Genomic DNA, 18515 nt, shown 5'->3' with positions numbered 1-18515 from the left:
GTTCATAAATCCTGCAAATATCCTCCCAGAAATGCAGGGTTTAGGGCAGATCCCTTCAGCTGCCTGCACAGAAGGACATTTGCAGCCAGCTGAAGTCAGGACTATTTTTGAACCCTTCAAAATTTAATATATAAAGTTTATATATCTACACACACACAGAGAAAGACTTTTTTATTATGTGTATATATAAAATATATACTAGATGAAAAGGCCCTCCAATTATAAATGCATAACCACAAGCTGGAGATAATTTGGCATTTTTCTTGTTTAAAAATGTTTTTTTTTATAAAAATGAGTCAGCTTCTGACTCCCTGCACAGAACCCAGCTGGGATTGGGAGCGAGGGCAGCGTTCCTCCAGCTCTGCCAGGGCACTTCCAGCCTCCCAATCTTTTTCCATTTTTTCAAGGGTGTGTTTTGTACTAACACGGGTTTTTCACTCGAGTAGAAAATACAGCAGAATCCAAGCTGGAAATTCTGCTTTTCCAACTCTTGGAAAGCAGGGAAAGCATCTCTGATTCCCAGCTCTATCCTTTAAAAGCCCTGGGAAGAGAGGCCAGCGGGAGGAAGGCTGAGGCACAGCTCCCTGGAGCTCCCCAGCAGCTGCTACAATCATTTTGCAAGGTAGTTTTTGCTAGAAAATGCACTTTAAGCGTGCCTGTGCACAAACAGGTGCTGCCAGCACAGGCACAACCCCCCTCCCCCCCAAAAGAAATCCACAATTTAAAAAAATGTAAACCCAGTGATTCCATCAGGTCTCCACGACTTCGCTTTATCTGCAAAGCTCAGGCAACTTTGGTCGTGTTGGAGTTGGCAAATGCCAGCAGGACCCCCCGTGCAGAGACCCTGGAGCCCATTCCCTTGGCCAGGAAAGGCAGGGATTGAGTCAGAAACCTCCTCACAGAGCCAGGGATCAGCAGGAACGCCTGGGGAAGCTCAGGGAATGCTCTGGACAGGGTCAGGAGCGGCCACGGGGTGCAGGTACCTGGGGGAGTGGTGGTGCTTGGCCCAGCTGGGCTGGCAGGGGCTGGGCAGGACGAGCTGCCCCTCTCCTATAACAAAGTGCAGGTTTTCTTGTCCTTGAAGGGGTTCTCCGAGGCGGGGATGCCCATGAGCAGCGGGTCCTTCTTGGCGTGCTCCTCGCAGTACAGCATCAGGTCTGCAGAGGCTTTGGACACCTGCAGGATGGGAAAATCAGCATCAAATGGGGCTTCCCATGGGAATGGGATCAAAACTGAGGGGACCCAGTGGGTTGGGAGAGGTGCTGGGAGAGGGAATCGTTCTCTGCTTTGATCCCCAGGGGGTGAAAGAAGGGATGGAGCCCGGGGCTCTTGGCTTGGCTGTGACACCAGGCAAAGGCTCAACCAACAGGAGAGGCTTCAAAATAATTCCAGAGGAATTTTTAGCTCTCCTGGAGCGACAGGACAAGGGGAGATGGCTCCCCACTGCCAGAGGGCAGGGTGGGGTGGGATACTGGGCCACGAGAAGTGGATTTATTTGGAGTTGTTGAGATTTGAGAGGGGCAAACGCTGAGGTGCACAAAGACACCAAACCACACACACACACAGAGTTATCTCACTGTCCTACAGCTGGGAGGGGAAAAACAAGGAAAAGGAGGGGGAACAGGGCTGTGCTCTCACCTTTATCCTCTCTATGGAGGCCTCTATCCTGAGCTGCTGCACGGTCCTGCGGGCCTGGGCGATGTTGTTGGTGGTGGTGGCTGTTTTGCCAGACATCTTCAGGGCAGCAGGGAAGTTCTGCTGGGAAGGACAGGGGGTTGTTACTCCAGAAGGCAGCACAGCACCCTGAACTGCTTTTAGGCATCCACTACACACTGCGAAAAGTGATCTTTAAAAACTATTATTCTTACATCCCACAGGACCAATCAGCTAAATAACAGCTCTGGAAGTAAAACACGCTCCAAAGAAAAGCATGGAGCTGCTGTGCAGGTTTCTGAGCCTGTGGAACAGCTCTGGCCACAGCTTTGGCCACTCGATCCCTCCATCTTCAGCTTCCCCTGGGATTCCAGGGATCCCAGAAAGTGCTGGAAAGCCACAACTTCCCTGTGAGCTGCACCAAGGAAGGGGACGAGGTCCTGAGCCCACCAGAGAGTGAAAGCAAAGAGTGGATCATGGAGTATTGAGGTTGGAAAAGTCCTCTGAGACCACGGAGTCCAACTATTCCCAGCACTGCCAAGGCCACACTGCCCCATGTCCCCAAGTGCCACATCCACAGGGATTTTAAATCCTGCCAGGGATGGGCACGCAGCACTGCCCCAGGCAGCTGTGCCAGGGCTGGAAAACCTTTCTGGGGAGAAATAATATCCCTGGCACAGGCTGATCTCAGCATCCCTGGCTGATTCTCTACCAGGCAGGCGCAGTCCTAATGTCCAAGGCCAGGTTGGACCCTGGAGCTTGGAGCAGCCTGGGACAGGGGAGGTGTCCCTGCCAGGGCAGGGGTGGCACTGGGTGGGTTTTAAGTTCTCTCCCAACCAGACCAGTCTGGGACCCCAAATCATTCAGGTCTGTGGGAATCCAGGGAGTTTAGCCCAGCCCTGCCCGTGTCTCTGTCCTGTGTCCCTGTCCCGTGTCCCTGTCCCGTGTCCCTGCCTGTGTCCCTGTCCTGTGTCCCTGTCCTGTGTCCCTGTCCCGTGTCCCTGCCCGTGTCCCTGTCCCGTGTCCCTGCCCGTGTCCCTGTCCCGTGTCCCTGTCCCGTGTCCCAGTCTCCAGCAGGACTCTGCCTGCCCTGCACAGCCCCAGGGGTGGGTGCCCCTGGAGCTGGGTGTGATTCCCTCCTGGCTCTGCAGTGCCCCCAGCCCAAGGCAGCTCCGTGACCTTTCCGAGCAGCTCCTGCAGGGCTCAGGTTCCTGTCACCCAGCCTGGCAGCAGGGCTGCTCCCCAGCTGGTGCCCGTGCCAGCCCCCAGGCAGGGACAGCACTATCCTGCTCCCAGCCCCTGTTTTGAGGGGACATTTACTCTTCATATTTGGTGTCACTGAAAACTTATTTCCTACAGTAAATAGCAAGAGCATCCTCCTGCAGCCCATGGATGCTCCAGCCCCAGTGTCCAGCCTGGCCTTGGGCACTGCCAGGGGACAGGGACAGCCACAGCTGCTCTGGGCACCTGTGCCAGGGCTGCCCACCCTGCCAGGGAACAATTCCTGCCCAATCTCCCACCCAGCCCTGCCCTCTGGCAGTGGGAGCCATTCCCTGTGTCCTGTCCCTCCAGCCCCTGTCCCCAGCCCCTCTCCAGCTCTCCTGGAGCCCCTTTAGATGAAAAATGAAACTTCCAAGCAGGGAACTCCCGCAGGCACTGCCAGGGGTTCCACAGGGCTCTGCCTCTGTGCTCCAGCCTGTGGGGCTCCAACCTCAGCAGCTCTGGGATAACAAGGAGCTGTTTCACATGGACACAAAAGCACAGATCCACCACAAACTGAGCCCCAATTCCCAGTCCAGTCCTGCACTTTTCCCTTACAACAATCAAAAACTGCCCTGTGAAAAACCCATGGCAAAGCAATTAATTTTTATCCAGTAATGAATGCAGCTCTGAGGACAGTTCAGAAGCTGTTGATTCCTTTAACTTCAGTACTTTTTTTTTTTAAAGGTTATAAAGTTGCAAAATTAAAAGATAAACCTCTATAATAGATAAATTAAAGATTATCCTCTCATTTAACTGGGGAAAGGCCATGCTCAGCCTTCCCTGCCTCAGCCCCAAACCCCCTTTTGCCACTGGAGCTGTTGGATTCTCTGGATCCCTTCCCACCCCACATGGATTGACCTCCTTAGGAAAGCTCCAGTGCTTATTTTCCCAGCTGCTTAGCTTTGTTAATAAATGAGATGTTTGGAAAAAACAAAACAAAACAACCCAAACCATAAGATTTGAAAATTCAATTGCTGCATTTGCCCATCTCCAAACAAACACGAGCTTTAATAGCCCTCCTAAGATTACTAAATCTCTTCTGCAGGGAGATTTACAACAACTAGGTCAGCTCCCAATAAATCTGTTTTCCTTCCCAGTTCCTGGCAATGGATCCGAGCTGCTGCAGCCATGGGATTTCTCACAGGGCTTCACAAAACTCCCCAGATTTAAACTGGAGGTGTCAGAACTTTGCACAACCTGGGGGTTCAGAACCCTGGGCAGGGTTTTCTGGGGTGGGACGATCTCCCAGGAAGAGGATTTGCTCCCTGAAGAAACGACCCCTCATTGGGAGAGGGCACAGCTCTCATTTGTAGGAAATGATCCCTGGTGCTCGGCAGGCAGCCCTGAGAGCCTCCCTCACTCCAACACTTTCCCTTTGGGATCTCTCGTGTCCCACCACTCACAGTCACAACTCCTTCCTCTGTGCTAAATGCACCAAAAACAAAATTTCAGGAAGTTTTTCCATTCACCACCTAACCCAAAGCATGGCTGGTGATCCAGGCCAGGCTGGGCAGGGCTGGAGCAGCCTGGGACAGTGGGAGGTGTCCCTGCCAGGGCAGGGGGGCACTGGAGGGGATTTAAGGTCCTTTCCAGCCCAAACCATTTTGGGACTTTCTGGCGTGACCCCCAAGCAGGAGGGGGTTCCCTGGAGGAACACGGGGTGACAGCCTCGGTCCCCTGGGTGTGACAAAGCTGAGCAGGGGCTCGCAGGACCCACAGTGGTGGTGACAGAGAATCCCAAACCCCAGAGCAGCTGCAGGCACGGCTGCAGCTCTCCCTTGGGTCTGAGTCACAGCCTAAAACAAGACAAAAGGGTCAGAGCCAGAACAGCCTCCCCTGCCATGGCAGGGACACCTCCCACTGTCCCAGGCTGCTCCAAACCCATCCAGCCTGGCCTTGGACAATTCCAGGGATCCAGCGACAGCCACAGCTGCTCTGGGCAAGCTCAGGGCCTCCCACCCTCCCAGAGAAGAATTTCTTTCTCATTTACCCATTCAAATCTGAGGCCTGCAGAGGAGGATTCCCAGAGCTGCACTTTGCCAGGGAAAGACAAAAAATGTAGGAAACTCCCAGTGCACTTCCTGCAGCCACACACCCGCACTTCTTTCCTCCTTGCCACACCTGCAAACAGGTGGAGCTGCCCCTCTTCCAGAGAAAAGCCCCATTTTTCCAGGCCTTGCCCTATTTTTTTCCTCAGGCTTTAGGTAACGAGGTTGCCACGCAGCAGATCCCCAGATCCGCCTGGGCTGCCTGCCAAAGCCCAGCTCCTGCGGGATAATTAAACTCTGGACTGTCTTATTTACTCTCTTAGATCCAGGACTTGTGAAGCATCTGCCCAGTGAAAGGTAATTAAATCAGCACTGCTAAAGCAGGGCTGGGAATCTGCTGGAAATCCCAGCAGCTCTGCCTGGACAACAGCTCCCAGTCTGCTCCAGTTACGCAAAGCCAGCTCATACTGGAGCAGCACAGCCTGGCTGGCAGCAGGGTAAAGGCTCAAAGGTGTCTTGTAACTGTTTCTTTTGAAATAAAGCAGATTTTGAGGTGAATAACTCAAAACTTGGATCAACAGAGCAGGCTGGGCAAAACACAAACCAACAGCAGTGACAACCAGAGCAGCTACAAGTGTCACAAACAGCGTGTCAGCCCCTGGTTTTGCAGGGCTGGCAGCAGCGAGCTAAAGTTACAGCTCATCAGCAAATGCAGCTTTCAAAGGCCTCTCCCTTTCCAGAGCCACGGGAGCCCTGCTGTGGAGGATGGGGCAGAGAGGGGGAAAGGTCTCTGTGCCAAACTCGCCAAGGAAAAGGCAGGAGAAGGACACGGAGCGTTCCCAATATTCCCAGTGAGCCTGTGCCCCCTGCTTTGGGTGCCCTGCACACCCTGCAGTGCCACGGGAAGGGAGGGAGCACGCCAGGGAGTCACTGCTGCTGCTGCTGGAGCAGCTCCAGCCTGGAAATGTTTGGATGCTGCTGCCTGATAAACCAGGAACAATCACCACCATGGGAATTATCCCACTTCTCTTAAAAACTGCAGGAGCAGGGGGAAAAGAGGGAAACAGGCAGCTGGGCAAGTTCTGAGCTGCTGCCCCCACCTGAGCTCGAATTAAAGGTTTCAGTAACTCCACCACAAGTGCTGCAGGTTTCCCAGTGACACCATTCCCAGTCCTGCAGATTCCCTGGTGTTTGCTGGGAGAGTTTTCAGCTGGATCTGGTTTGTCACCACCACTAACACAGGCTGTGATTGCTGCCTCACAGCCCTGCCTGCAAAACCATTCTGCTCCCTCCTCCCTGGCATCCTTTCACCACACTGCCTTCAGCTGGGACCCTGCAAAAAATTTGGGAATAGCACCAGCAAATCCCAAATCTCAAACCCAGCTGCCTCCTCTCAGCGACTCACACTCCCCAGAGCTCACAGGAATAAAAAGGAATAAAAAGGATAAAAGTTTGCTTCTGAAAAAGCAGGGATTTGTCGGGCAGGAAGGTGTTGGGAGGAGGAAGAGGAAGAGGGAATGCATGGAGTGGCACCAAGCCAAGGGAAATCCTTATGGAGAACGGGGAAGAAGAGCCCCAGTGGCCCTTGGAGGGGTGGCACACGCAGGGGGGGATGCCAGGGCCTGGGCAGGACGCGGGGTGAGGTTTCCATGGGTGCTGGGGTGCTCTGCACGTGCTGCTTTCCCAGGAGCTCTGCCAGGCCCAGCAGCTGGTTGGGACTTGAACGGAGGCTGGTTTTCCTACAGGGCACCCTTGGGAGCTCAGGAGCAGGTTTGTCATGACTTGCAGAACCTGAAAGTGCTCCCAGCCCAAGCCAGGAGGCCACTGCTGGCAATAAAGGTGGGGGCAGGAATAAACAACTCAATTCTGAGCACGCATTGGAGCACAACTGGCTGCAGCAACAGATAAAACAACTCCACACAAGCACCACAAAGTCCCTGGAACTGTGATATTCCCTAGTTTTGATTTTTGGTTTTTTAGGCCTCCAGTGGAAGAATCTGTTGGAGGAATCTCAGTGTGCCTGGCTCTGTTTGCAGCCCAGGTGCTGCAGAGGATTTGGAGGTGACGTGTCCCCCCAGATCCTGCACAGCAGCACCGGGCACAAGGTGACCCACAGGAAGGGTGGCAGAGGCACAGAGCCCCTGCCAGCAGCAGCACCTGGGAGAAAGGGGCACCCAAGGGATGCCTGTGCCCACCTGAAACCCCAGTGGCCCTCGGGGTGCTGCAGCACTGACAGCCAGGGCCTGAGGGAGGGGCCTTGCCCCAGCAGGCCAAGGAATCCTGGACAGGACTTGGGAAGCCTGGCTGCTGACTCAGAGTGGAAGGGCTGGCGTGGAGGGGGAGCAGCCCTGGGCTGTCCCCTGCGTGTCCCCGCAGCACCTCTGGGCACGCTGCCATCCCCGCCCTAAAGCAAACACTGCCCGCCTGTCCTGCTGCTGCTGCAGCTCCCGGGACCCGCTGTCCCCTCATTAGGGAGCCCTGGAACGAGGCAGGCACGTCCCACACTGCTCCTGCTCCAACCGGTCCTGCCGGGGGAAGGAAGGAGATTCCAGCCAGACAGCCCCATCCCGGCCGGGCAGAGCTGCTCCCCTGACAGCTCCCTGCTCCCCTGGCATCTCCCTGGGCATCTCCCTGCTCCCCGGGCATCTCCCTGCTCCCCAGGCAGAGCTGCTCCCCGGGCATCTCCCTGCTCCCCAGACATCTCCCTGCTCCCTGGGCAGCTCCCTGCTCCCCAGACATCTCCCTGCTCCCCAGACATCTCCCTGCTCCTCGGGCATCTCCCTGCTCTTCGGGCAGAGCTGCTCCCCGGGTATCTCCCTGCTCCCCGGGCACAGCTCCCTGCTCCCCGGTATCTCCCTGGGCATCTCCCTGCTCCCCGGGCAGAGCTCCCTGCTCCCCGGGCAGAGCTCCCTGCTCCCCGGGCAGAGCTCCCTGCTCGGGACATGCAGCCAGCCCGGTTTTTCCAGCGCTGGGAGCAGCCCGGGGGCAGCCCAGGGCTCTGCTGCTCCGTGGGGCCGTGCTGACACCCAGTGGAAGCAGCGGGGCTGGAATCTTTTCCTTCTGCAGCGCCGCCCAAGAGAATGGGAAAAGAACCAGGAAAACCGCGGGGTCCCGCCCTCAACCAGCAAACTGAACTGGGGGAAAGTCAGGCAGGGATCAGAGATGCTTTGGGGTAATTTCTCTTGTTATGGGGCTTTTGTCCCATCCCTAGAAGGGTCCAAGGCCAGGCTGGAGCAGGGACAGTGGGAGGTGTCCCTGCCCATGGCAGGGTGGCACCGGATGGGCTTTAAGGTCCCTCCCAAGCCCAACCATTCTGGAACTTCCCGATCCTTATTCCCCACACAAGGAGCAGAGAGACAAGTGGTGAAATATTCCACAGATTTCTGGAAGCACCCTGAGCCCCTCCTGCACTTTGCAGACTGAGCACAAAATTCTGAAGTGCCAACTTCCCAGGGGAAATGGCAACAGGATCATCCGTGACCTCCCTGCTCCCATCACAGGAACCCAGAGCCAGAAGGATTTTTCCACACCTTCCCCAAACCAAGCTGTGAGTAGCAGCTCCCTGGTTCCTGGCAGGTGAGAAGGGCTGGGTTTTTAAACAGGGCTGGGTTTTTAAACAGGGCTGGGTTTTTAAACAGGGTTGCATTTTTAAACAGCTCTCAGGTGAGATTTACAGTTATGGCACAAATATTTTATATGCCCTAGAAAAAGTTTGGGTTTGGTGAAAGAAAGCAAGATCCTCCCCCAAGAATCACCTCTGGAAAAGGAAAGCTGCAAGATCTGGCAGCTGCAGGACTTGCAGTGGTTTTGGGGAGAATGGGGATGCTCTGGGATGCACCACAGCTGAAGGGATTGGGGCAGCTCAGATGTCAAACCCAATTTTCCTGCAGAAAAGGTTCCAGCAAGGCCCAACTCTGCTGCCATCCCCCTCCTGGAGGAGGTGCAGCAGTCAGGGCTGCATGAGAAATGGGAATTCTGGCCATGCAGACACGCCTGGTTTGCACAGGGAACTTGTCAGTGCAAACAGAGAATAAAAGCCCCATAAAGCACAGAACATTTGTGATGTTTCCTCCTTCAGAGAATTTTCTCTCACACTTGACAGTAGTGAGAGATTCTACACTAGAAATCTTTTTTTTAAATTATAAATAATGCTGCCAGTGTCTTAATTGGGGATTAAAATCCTTAATGATGTGAAATGAAAGGAAACAGACAACTGCCAATCTCTTCAGCAGGACTTGGTGTTCTGGGTGTTTAATTAAGGCTGTGTTCCTTCATAACCTGCACTTCATAAGTTATTCCAGCACCATCCTGCTGATCAAACCTGGGCTGCAGCTCCCTTTGATTTTCAAGGTCAGCCTCCACTGTGGGATCCTGTCAAACCCAATGCACATTTTGGGAGAGGAGCAGTGCAAAAACCTGCTTTTGTTTTCCTCTGCATTTCTTCCGACTTCACTTTTTACATCTTCAGCACACACTAAAAGTGACTTCCAGATCAAGGTTACTTTGAAAAACATCTGAGCAGTGCTATTTTAAAGGCATCAGCCTGAAGTCACTGGGAAAGGCAACGAACTGCAGGGCAGCTTCTCCACAGAAGGTCCCTGTTCCTCCCCACAGGGCAATACCCAGCTCATCCCCACTGGGAAAGAGGGGAAAAAACTACAAAGAGACGTTTGCAAAGAGACTTTCAGCTGCATCCCAACCAGGCTGCAAAGCAGGAGAGGGCTGTGCAGAAAGCTCCAGCCTGGCAGTCACGGGACGCAGCCTGGCCCCAGGTTCTGTGACCTTCAGCAGATTCTTTGTCTGCCACAGATAAAGGCGAGGACGCTGGTGGGAGATGCTCTGGGGAGAGCCCACGGGGCTCTGCTCAAAGGGCTGGGGAAGTGGAAGGATTTCAGCACCTCCTGGGCTGCAGGAATTTATCAAAGTGCCTGTTTTTAAGGCTGGGGGAACATAGAATAATTTGCATTTTTTGATGGTGAAACAAAACACATGTAGCACAGCAAAGACAGAAATGATGAAGACTTGCAGGCTGGTCCTTCCGAATCGGGGGAAGAAACAAGGAAAAGCTTCATTTCTGTGAGAAAAGCAGGTTTTTCTGCCCCCTCAATTCAACCCAAAAGCAGTCAGGCAGTTAAAAGAATGAGGTGAAAAGTGTCAGCAACCCTGCCAAGGACTTTATGTTTGCTCTGCTCCAGAATAGAATTAAACCACCAGGGTTTGGGACCTGTCGTGCTGCTTTGTATTTTGCATGAAAGAAAAGAACCAGAGTGGACTGGAAACTCACCTACATAGGCAGACTTGCTCCCTGTCCAGCTTGCCTTGATTTTATCAGTGTAATGATCCTGAAACAAAAATAAAATAAAAATTATAAGGATTTCACAGTGCAAGAATGCCAAAGCTGGGGGGGGGGGGGGGGTGGTGTTTGGCACTTGTGGTTTGATGCTAATCACAGAAACAATATTTTGAGATTGGAAAATCTACCTCAAACTGGGAGCAGCCTGGGACAGTGGAAGGTGTCCCTGTCCCTGGCAGGGCGTGGGACTGGATGGGGTTTGAGGTCCTTTCCAGCCCAGACCACTCCAGGATTACTTTGTCCCCGGAGACTCGGAGCTGTCAGCCTGCAGTGATGTGTTCTCCCAGCTGGGTTTAAATCACTGCCTAAACAAATCTGAGAGCTCACATTCCCTGTGGAGGCCTCACACACCCACAAAGAAACCTGGAATTGGATCATCCTCATATCCTGGAGCCCCTTCAGGCCCTGCAAGGGCTCTGAGCTCTCCCTGGAGCCTTCTCTTCTCCAGGTGAGCACCCCCAGCTCTGTGAGGGTGATGAAAACCATCAGGTGATGGGAATTCTGTGGGAGCTGGAGCAGGGAATGTATTTACAAGTAAAATCACCTTTCCTTTCATTCTGCTGCTGTGCTGCTGCCGGCAGCCCCAGGGCTGCACAATCACTGCAGTTCACACAGGCGTGCAAGCAGATGTGCCAGGCTCTGACACCTCCCCATCCACCAGGGACCGGCAATTCCCGTGTTATCCTTCCCTGGAATTCCCAGTGCAGCTCCCAGCCCTGCACACACCTCCAGCGTGGAACAGGGAGCAGAGGCAGCGGGCATTTCCTGAGCTGGCACAGCCAGGGCACGGCCGGATCCAGGATTGCCACTGACACCCTTTGGAACAAATCCAACCTCCAGTGCCAAGGGCTGCTGGAGCTCTGGCACCGAGCCCTGGAGCTGCTCCATGCCCGGCCAGGGAGTGAGGGCAGGCCTGGAGCAGCCACAGCCATCCCTGCTGGAGCCCTGGGCACGGAGAGTTTCAGAGTTTCTGTGCTGCTCACAGGCACTGACCCCCAAACAAACCCTGCATTGACCTGATGCCGTGGAACAGGCTCCCAAAATTGAGTGACAGCACTGGGACTGTGGGTGTGGAGTTTGGGTAGCAGTGTGTGATAGCACAGGGTGCAAAACTTAAAGTTTAAGGGTTTAGAATACAGTAACAGATATAAAGCAAGATTGAGGTTTTAGGGTATAGGCTGAGTTCTTCTTTTTCAGCTTCTCCTTCACGGGTCTGGGTGGTGTTTTGTAATTGGGTAGAAAAATCCACATTGCAGGCCACGGGTGGTTGGATATTGGGTTAAAAGTAAAAATAACTTAGGTGTCATTTCAGAATTGGACAATTTATCCTTAAAAAGCCTTGTAGAGAGAGAGAGACAGGGTTCCATTTTTATTCTCTTAGCTAGAAGTGCTGTAGAAGTCACAGTTTTTGGGACTGTAATTATAGGTAAGAATTAATAAACATCAGAGTCCACAAAATACTGTCTGGTGCATTTAATCCCAACCCTGGCAAAAGAAGATAAAACATGACAAACCCCTTCCCTCATTCCCAGGGAACAAGGGGGGAAAATCCCGCTGCAATTCCCAAGGGATGGTCCCCAGCAGGGCAGGGAGGGGGCAGGCAGCACTGGCAGTGTTCCTGTTACAATCACACCCCACTTCCTGCGCTGGAAACGGGATCACACTTTCAATAAGTGCTGCTCAAATCATTGTGTGGAGGAGGAAAATAAATTGTGTTAAGGACAGCCAGCCTTGCCACGGTCCTTGTCCCTGTGCCAGGCTTGTCCTGTCCACATCCAGCAAGGAAATCAAAATAAATAAATGTGACACGTAACCTCCCCCACGGACGCGTGACCACTGCACAGAATCAAAGTTTGAATGGCAAAGCTGCTGCTCTGCTTATCTGTGCAATATCCCAACCTGCTCACACCCCCTGGAAATCGTCAGGGAAAAATAAGAAACATTTTAAAATTGACTTGTGCATCCTGAGGGGGATGAAAACAGAGTCAAAACAACCACAGAGCACAGGGAATGGTTTGGGTTGGGAGAGACCTTCAGGGATCAGCCAGTCCAACCCCATCTTTAATAATCTGATAAGTAACTCTGGCTGGGGCTGCTTTCCACCCAGAGCCACACTGATACTCCTGCCTAATCAAAGCTCCTATCAAACCAGTCATAAAAACCCACAAACCCAGCATTGCTGGCATAGTTTGAGGCTGGTGTAATGCACCCCCTGCAAAAGGCTCCACTCAGAGGCCAGGCCATGCTCGGGAAGGAATAAATCAGGGAAGGGCACGTGGGCTGAGGAAATTCCACAGCTGGATGGGTCCCAGCCCCTCTGGCCGAGGCTGGCAGCACCAGCCAGGTCCTCCTGCACTGCGGGAGCTCCAGTTCCAGCTGGAGCATCCCTGCTTTGCACGAGGAATCCCTTGCAAGTTTTACAGCAACATGAACCAGATTCAGCTGAGACAAGGATGGTCCCTCTCCCCTAAAAGTCGGGGACTTTCTGCTTCTCCCAGCTCCAAGCTTAGACCAAAACCTCTGCCTTTGGGAGGGGGCTTGAAGCTACAAACAGAGCTGAAAATGTAATTTGGTATCTGTTCAAGATTATTTACAGCAACCACAGAATCACAGATTGGTTTGGGTTGGGAGGGACTCAAAGTTCACCTCATCCCAGCTCCCCTGCCATGGCAGGGACACCTCCCACTGTCCCAGGCTGCTCCAAACCCATCCAGCCTGGCCTTGGGCACTGCCAGGGATCCAGGGGCAGGCACAGCAAATCTTGGCACCCTGTGCCAGGGCTGCCCACCCTCCCAGGGAGGAATTTATCCCTAATATCTCATCCAAAGCTGCCCTATTTTTCCCTTTCCATGATAACCACCAGTCCCTGATGTTTCCCTGGTTCAGGACGCAAGGGCTGGATCCCAGGGCATCACCTTGGCCTTCTCTTGGAAACTGGGAGGGAGAATTTTCTCTCCTCAGCTTAAAGCACCAGAAAAACCTTCTGGTTATGTGCTCTGGGGGAGGCTGGGCACAAGGAAAACCCTCATTTAGATGTGAAAACCAGACCAAATCTCCCCCGTGTGCCCCCACTGGCTCTGCACAGGGAATGGTTCTGGAGAGTGAAGGGGTGATGGCACAGAGCAGCTGAGCTCAGCCTGGATCAGGGCAGCAGCCCGGGAATGCAGGCTGGGAATTCAGCAGGCTGGGAATTCAGCAGGCTGGGAATTCAGCAGGCTGGGAATTCAGCAGGCTGGGAATTCAGCAGGCTGGGAATTCAGCAGGCTGGGAATTCAGCAGGCTGGGAATTCAGCAGGCTGGGAATTCAGCAGGCTGGGAATTCAGCAGGCTGGGAATTCAGCAGGCTGGGAATTCAGCAGGCTGGGAATTCAGCAGGCTGGGAATTCAGCAGGCTGGGAATTCAGCAGGCTGGGAATTCAGCAGGCTGGGAATTCAGCAGGCTGGGAATTCAGGAGGCTGGGGATTCAGCAGGCTGGGGATTCAGCAGGCTGGGAATTCAGGAGGCTGCTCCCTTCCCAGCAGGACTCAGAGGGGCTTTTCCACCTCCAGGCACTCCGGAGAGCCAGGCTGGAGGAAAACTGCCCACGCAGAGCCAGGGCTGGAGCTGCTGCCGCGTGCCAGAGCGGGCAGGAAGGCCTGGATCACACATCCCAAAGGAAAGTGTGCCCGAAAGTCACCTGGCCCTGCACAGCAGCTCTGGAAAGACACGGGAGAAGGGATGGGAAGACAAGGGGGGTAAACAAAGGGGGAGCGAGGCTGGATCCTGCCTGAGCTGAGCTGAATGTTTGGACAAGGAGCTGATCTCAGCGGCCATGTCCTGCCGGCCTCAGCTGCTGCAGCACAAATAATCCTCACAACACACTTTTTTTCCCTTTCCCTCCTCCCTCTGGAGCTCCATCACATGCCAAGACGCTGATACGGACACAGGAAGCTGAATATAAACACATTGCCTGCTTTACCAAATATTCAAAGGAACACAACTAAAAATACTCAGCTGCTGGTGTCCAGGAACATCCCAAAGCTGTGACCCAGCCCCAGCCCCCTGCCTGGGGCTCCAGGAACCAGGGAGCTGGGATTTGGGGTCCACTGCACCCCAGGCCTCAGCCTTCATAGAATCCCAACTGGTTTGAGTTGGAAGGGACCTTAAAGATCATCTTGTTCTGTTCCCCTGCCATGGCAGGGACACTTTCCACTCTCCCAGGCTGCTCCAAACCCCATCCAGCCTTGGGCACTGCCAGGGATGCAGGGGCAGCCACAGCTGCTCTGGGCACCCTGTGCCAGGGCCTGCCCACCCTGCCAGGGAACAATTCCTGATTCCCAGTCTCCCATCTAACCCTGCCTGTTTCAGTTTTAAACCATTCCCTGTGTGCTGTCCCTCCATCCCTTGTCCCCAGTCCCTCTCCAGCTCTCCTGCAGCTCCTTCAGGCCCTGCAAGGCCATAATGAGGTCACCTCAAAGCTTCTCCTCTCCAGGTGAACATTCCCAGCTCTCCCAGCCTTTCCTCTCAGCAGAGCTGCTCCATTCCTCTGCTCATCCTGGAGCCTCCTCTAGATTCCCTCCAACAGCTCCAGGTCCTTCCTGTCCTGGGGCCTCAGAGCTGAGGCAGCTCTGCAGGGATGTCACCAGAAGATCCAGGAGTGGACCCTCCCCTCCCCAGGGACACCTGGCTGGAAGGGGTTCAGCAGCTCCACAGTGAGGAATCCTACATCCCCTGGGAATGCTGGATCTCTCCAGGGGATGGATGTACCCACACCACCCTCCCACCTCCCACGGGTGCCCCCACTGCTCCCCCACCTTCCTCCTTCTGGCCACCTCCCTAAAATCCCATGGAGAATCCCACCACAACCCAGTCACCCTCAGGATTTTTGCACAGCCTCTGTTCTTTCTCATCAATCCTTGCAAGATATGGAATGGAAGCTTTTTGCTGGTGCCATCAGTGTTGTCTCACCCTTCCAAACTGCCCCCCAGGTTACTCCTGAGAGCAGAGATGATGTGGGTCCAAGAGCTCCCAACACTGAGTGCAGGATGGACGCTGAGGCTGGGAAAAACGAGCCCCAGCTGTGCAATATTGCAAAATTCACCAAAAAGCTGCACAATTCCAGCAGTGCGGGAATCCCAAGAGTCCCCAAACATCTGCAGCTCCCATTTCCCAAGAAAAAGCGAGTCCATGATGACTTTCATGAACTGGGGGTGTTCCATCCCAGTTAATGGGTTTCACTCCAGTTCCTGTCCCTGCACAGGGGTATTGCTGTGCCAGGACACAGGAGCCAGCAGCCTTCCCCCATTCCCGGGGTTTGTGTAAGCACAGATGGAGTTGCAGCAACTCAATCCTCCCTGGAATACGGCTCCGTGGCTGGCCAAGGCTGTGCTGGTGTTTCCCTTGATAACTGTAAACCTTTGGAAATGATTCCCCCGCCCCCTGCAGTGATCTCTGCTCTGGCAAAGGGGACAAAGGGAAAGGGCGGAGGGGGAGGATTGATGGGGCTGCACCACGGATTTCTGGAGCAAGATGGATTTGCTTTCGCAACAGGGCACAAGCAGAGAGGGACACGCTGGGATTTGGGGAGCTGTGTCCCGGGAAGGATCCTGCACGTTCCCACCCCACAGAGCTGACGTGCTCAGCATCTTCCACGCAGCGCTCCAGCAACCTCACAGGGATGTGGAGCCACAGAAAAAGGAGGGAGAGGAACTTTTTGAACAGGCAGGGAGAGAGAGGACACAGGGAATGGCTCCCACTGCCAGAGGGCAGGGATGGATGGGAGATTGGGAATCAGGAATTGTTCCCTGGCAGGGTGGGCAGGCCCTGGCACAGGGTGCCCAGAGCAGCTGTGGCTGCCCCTGCATCCCTGGCAGTGCCCAAGGCCAGGCTGGAGCAGCCTGGGACAGTGGGAGGTGTCCCTGCCATGGCAGGGGTGGCACTGGATGGGTTTTAAGGCCCTTCCAACTCCAACCATTTGGGATTCCATAATTCTACTGTGTCACCCCAGGCCCTACTACAACATAGTAACTCAACATAAATCTGGTTCAAATATTCTGAGTATTTTTAGCAACAGAACCTAAAAGCTTAAGAACTTTCAGTACTTAAAGTCTTACCATATTGCCAAAGAAATCTTATATTAGAAAAAAAATATCTAAAACCTACAGCACAACTCAGTAATTTGATTTAACACCATGAGAGGTCAGTTGTTCTGCTGCCTGGGAGCCCAAGAAACTCCTTCAGGACAACAGGAGAATTTCATCTTTCAAGGAAAAATCCCCCATCAGCTGGGTGAATATGGAATGAGCTCACCCTCAGCATCAGAGCCCATGCATTGTTCCTGTCTGGAACTGACTGCTCCTTGATTAGAGATATCCCAAATGCTGCGGTGCATCCCACGCCAGGATGAAATACGGGATTGAGGAGTCATTAACTGCACACTAATCCCTCAATCTCATTTAGTGGCACCGAGAGCACAAAATCCTGCCACTGTCCACTACTCACCCTTTGCTCCCAGATCTGTATTTCTAAACCAATTTACACCCCAGACAAACACACACAAGTAACGTGTTCCTGATCCTGTGGTTTCTAAACCAATTAAAACACTGGAGAATCGCCTGGCAAATTGCTGGGAATTCCATTTGATGTGCCACACTAATTAAATCACAGAATCATGGAATATCCTGAGCTGGAAGGGACCCATGAGGATCTCCAGTCCAGCTCCAGGCCCTGCACAGGACAATCCCCAAATCCCACCCTGTGTCTCTCTGGCAGCCTTGGGGCCAGGACCATTCCCTGGGGATCTGTTCAGTGCCCACCACCCTCTGCAGGGAGAACCTTTCCCAGTATCCAACCTTAACCCCTCCTGACACAGCTCCAGCTCTTTTCTAAAAACACCAGGCTAAAATCACAATATACACCCAAACCCCTCTTTCCCCCCGCCCCCAAAAAAGTAAAGAATTTAAGTCTGCAGCAGAGAATCACAATTTAAAAGTTACTAAAGGAACTAAAGAGTTCCAGGAGTTGGGCTCAATGATCCCTTCCAACTCAGGATGTTCTGCAATTCCACGATTCCAAGCAAATTTATTGCTGCAGCAGGGTGTGTAATCTCAGTATCAACACGAAACCTCCTGCAGTAATGACGCTTCCCACTAATTAACCTCCTTCCCACACTCAGCCCACAACTCCCCGCACGTGGGAAACTTCCTCCGTCAAGCACAGCTCCGTGATTCCAAGGAAAAGCCATAGCCCGACGGCTGGGAAAACTAAAATTGGTAAAATTTAAAGGCTTTAGCTGAAAGCTGGGGTGGCCCCCGTGCAGTTGGAGCCGCAGCTCTGGGTATCCATAAGCGCCATGGAGAAGGTCTAGAGGGAAGGAGGGAAAGAGGCAGGAAGGAGAAGGAAAGGAAGAACAAATTGCCTGGTTTAGAATTATTTTTGCCTCATTAACCAGATTATTTTTTACATAATTAAGCAGATTTTGCCTCATTCCCGTGCCACACGCCACTTGTTGAACCACATCACGGCCGCGCGCTGCCTGCCGCCGGGAATCCTCCTCAGCACAACAAAAAATCGAGAAAAAACCATAAAAAACCCCCTCCAAACCAACCCCAAAACTACAAAACTACCCAGGCACCGCTCGGGCCCGGCCCGCCCCGCCAGGCCCGGCAGCCAAAGGGGCCGGGCTGGCGCTTCCCGTTGCCCCCGCGGGGCCGGGCGGGCTGTCCCGGGGGGCAGAGCTGGCTGTTCCCGGCGGGAACCCCCCTGTCCCGGGATCCCGGGATCCCGGTACTCACCGAGCGCCGCTCCCGGGGTCTCCACGGGCGACCGGAGCGGGAGCGGAGGCCACGCCCACCGAGCCAAGCCCCGCCTCGTTTCCCTTCGGCCCCGCCCACCCCCCGGGCCCGCCTCGCACGGGATGGGCGGGGCCGTGTGGAGGTGGGCGGGGCCTGGGCGGTGGGCGGGGCCGCGTGGGTATCCCAAATCCATGCGGAGATCCGCAGCCAGATCCGGTTTGTCCTGTTCCGAACGGGGATTCAGGCGCGCCGCTGGGGTTTGGGAAGGGGTTGAGTGAGAAAAGCGTGCGCCCGAGGGATCGGAGCACACGCGGTGGTTCAGGGGTGAGGGTGGTAGAGAATCCGGCGGGATGGAGGGGTTGGAGCATCGATATCCTGGGAATTTGGGGAGTAGGGGTTGTGGCGGTCGCCAGGGAGGGGCACATGTGGTATTTGCAAAGGCTTGTCTGCTGCCCGAACGAGCCCGGCGTGCCTCTGCTTGTGGG

The 18515-nt window shown here is 54.1% G+C and overlaps 1 protein-coding gene across 2 annotated transcripts; it reads right to left on the bottom strand.

Annotated features, from left to right (window-relative positions):
- Positions 1–156: 156 nt before the first annotated feature.
- Positions 157–18163, bottom strand: GNG12 (G protein subunit gamma 12). Of its 2 annotated transcripts, none has more exons than XM_063406868.1 (4): positions 18031–18163; positions 10189–10246; positions 1639–1758; positions 157–1176 (listed from the first exon to the last, which is right to left on the bottom strand). In XM_063406868.1, the coding sequence occupies exons 3-4, from the start codon at positions 1732–1734 to the stop codon at positions 1051–1053; spliced, it is 222 nt and encodes a 73-aa protein (XP_063262938.1). In that variant the 5' UTR covers positions 1735–1758; positions 10189–10246; positions 18031–18163; the 3' UTR covers positions 157–1050. The 2 variants fall into 2 exon arrangements, with proteins under 2 accessions (XP_063262938.1, XP_063262937.1); XM_063406867.1 differs by having other exon boundaries at positions 1639–1755.
- Positions 18164–18515: the final 352 nt, after the last annotated feature.

Source organism: Prinia subflava, chromosome 10, assembly GCF_021018805.1.
Source record: "Prinia subflava isolate CZ2003 ecotype Zambia chromosome 10, Cam_Psub_1.2, whole genome shotgun sequence".
Classification (NCBI taxonomy): domain Eukaryota; kingdom Metazoa; phylum Chordata; class Aves; order Passeriformes; family Cisticolidae; genus Prinia; species Prinia subflava.
Note: the sequence above shows the minus strand (reverse complement) of the source record. Positions and strands in the feature narration are given on the sequence as shown.

Bases quoted from the DNA above. Each gene is read 5' to 3' on its own strand.
- GNG12 (XM_063406868.1), bottom strand. From the start codon at position 1,734: ATGTCTGGCAAAACAGCCACCACCACCAACAACATCGCCCAGGCCCGC. The intron at 1,177-1,638 runs GTGAGAGCACAG...CCCATCCTGCAG, and splicing joins CCTCCATAGAGAGGATAAAG to GTGTCCAAAGCCTCTGCAGA.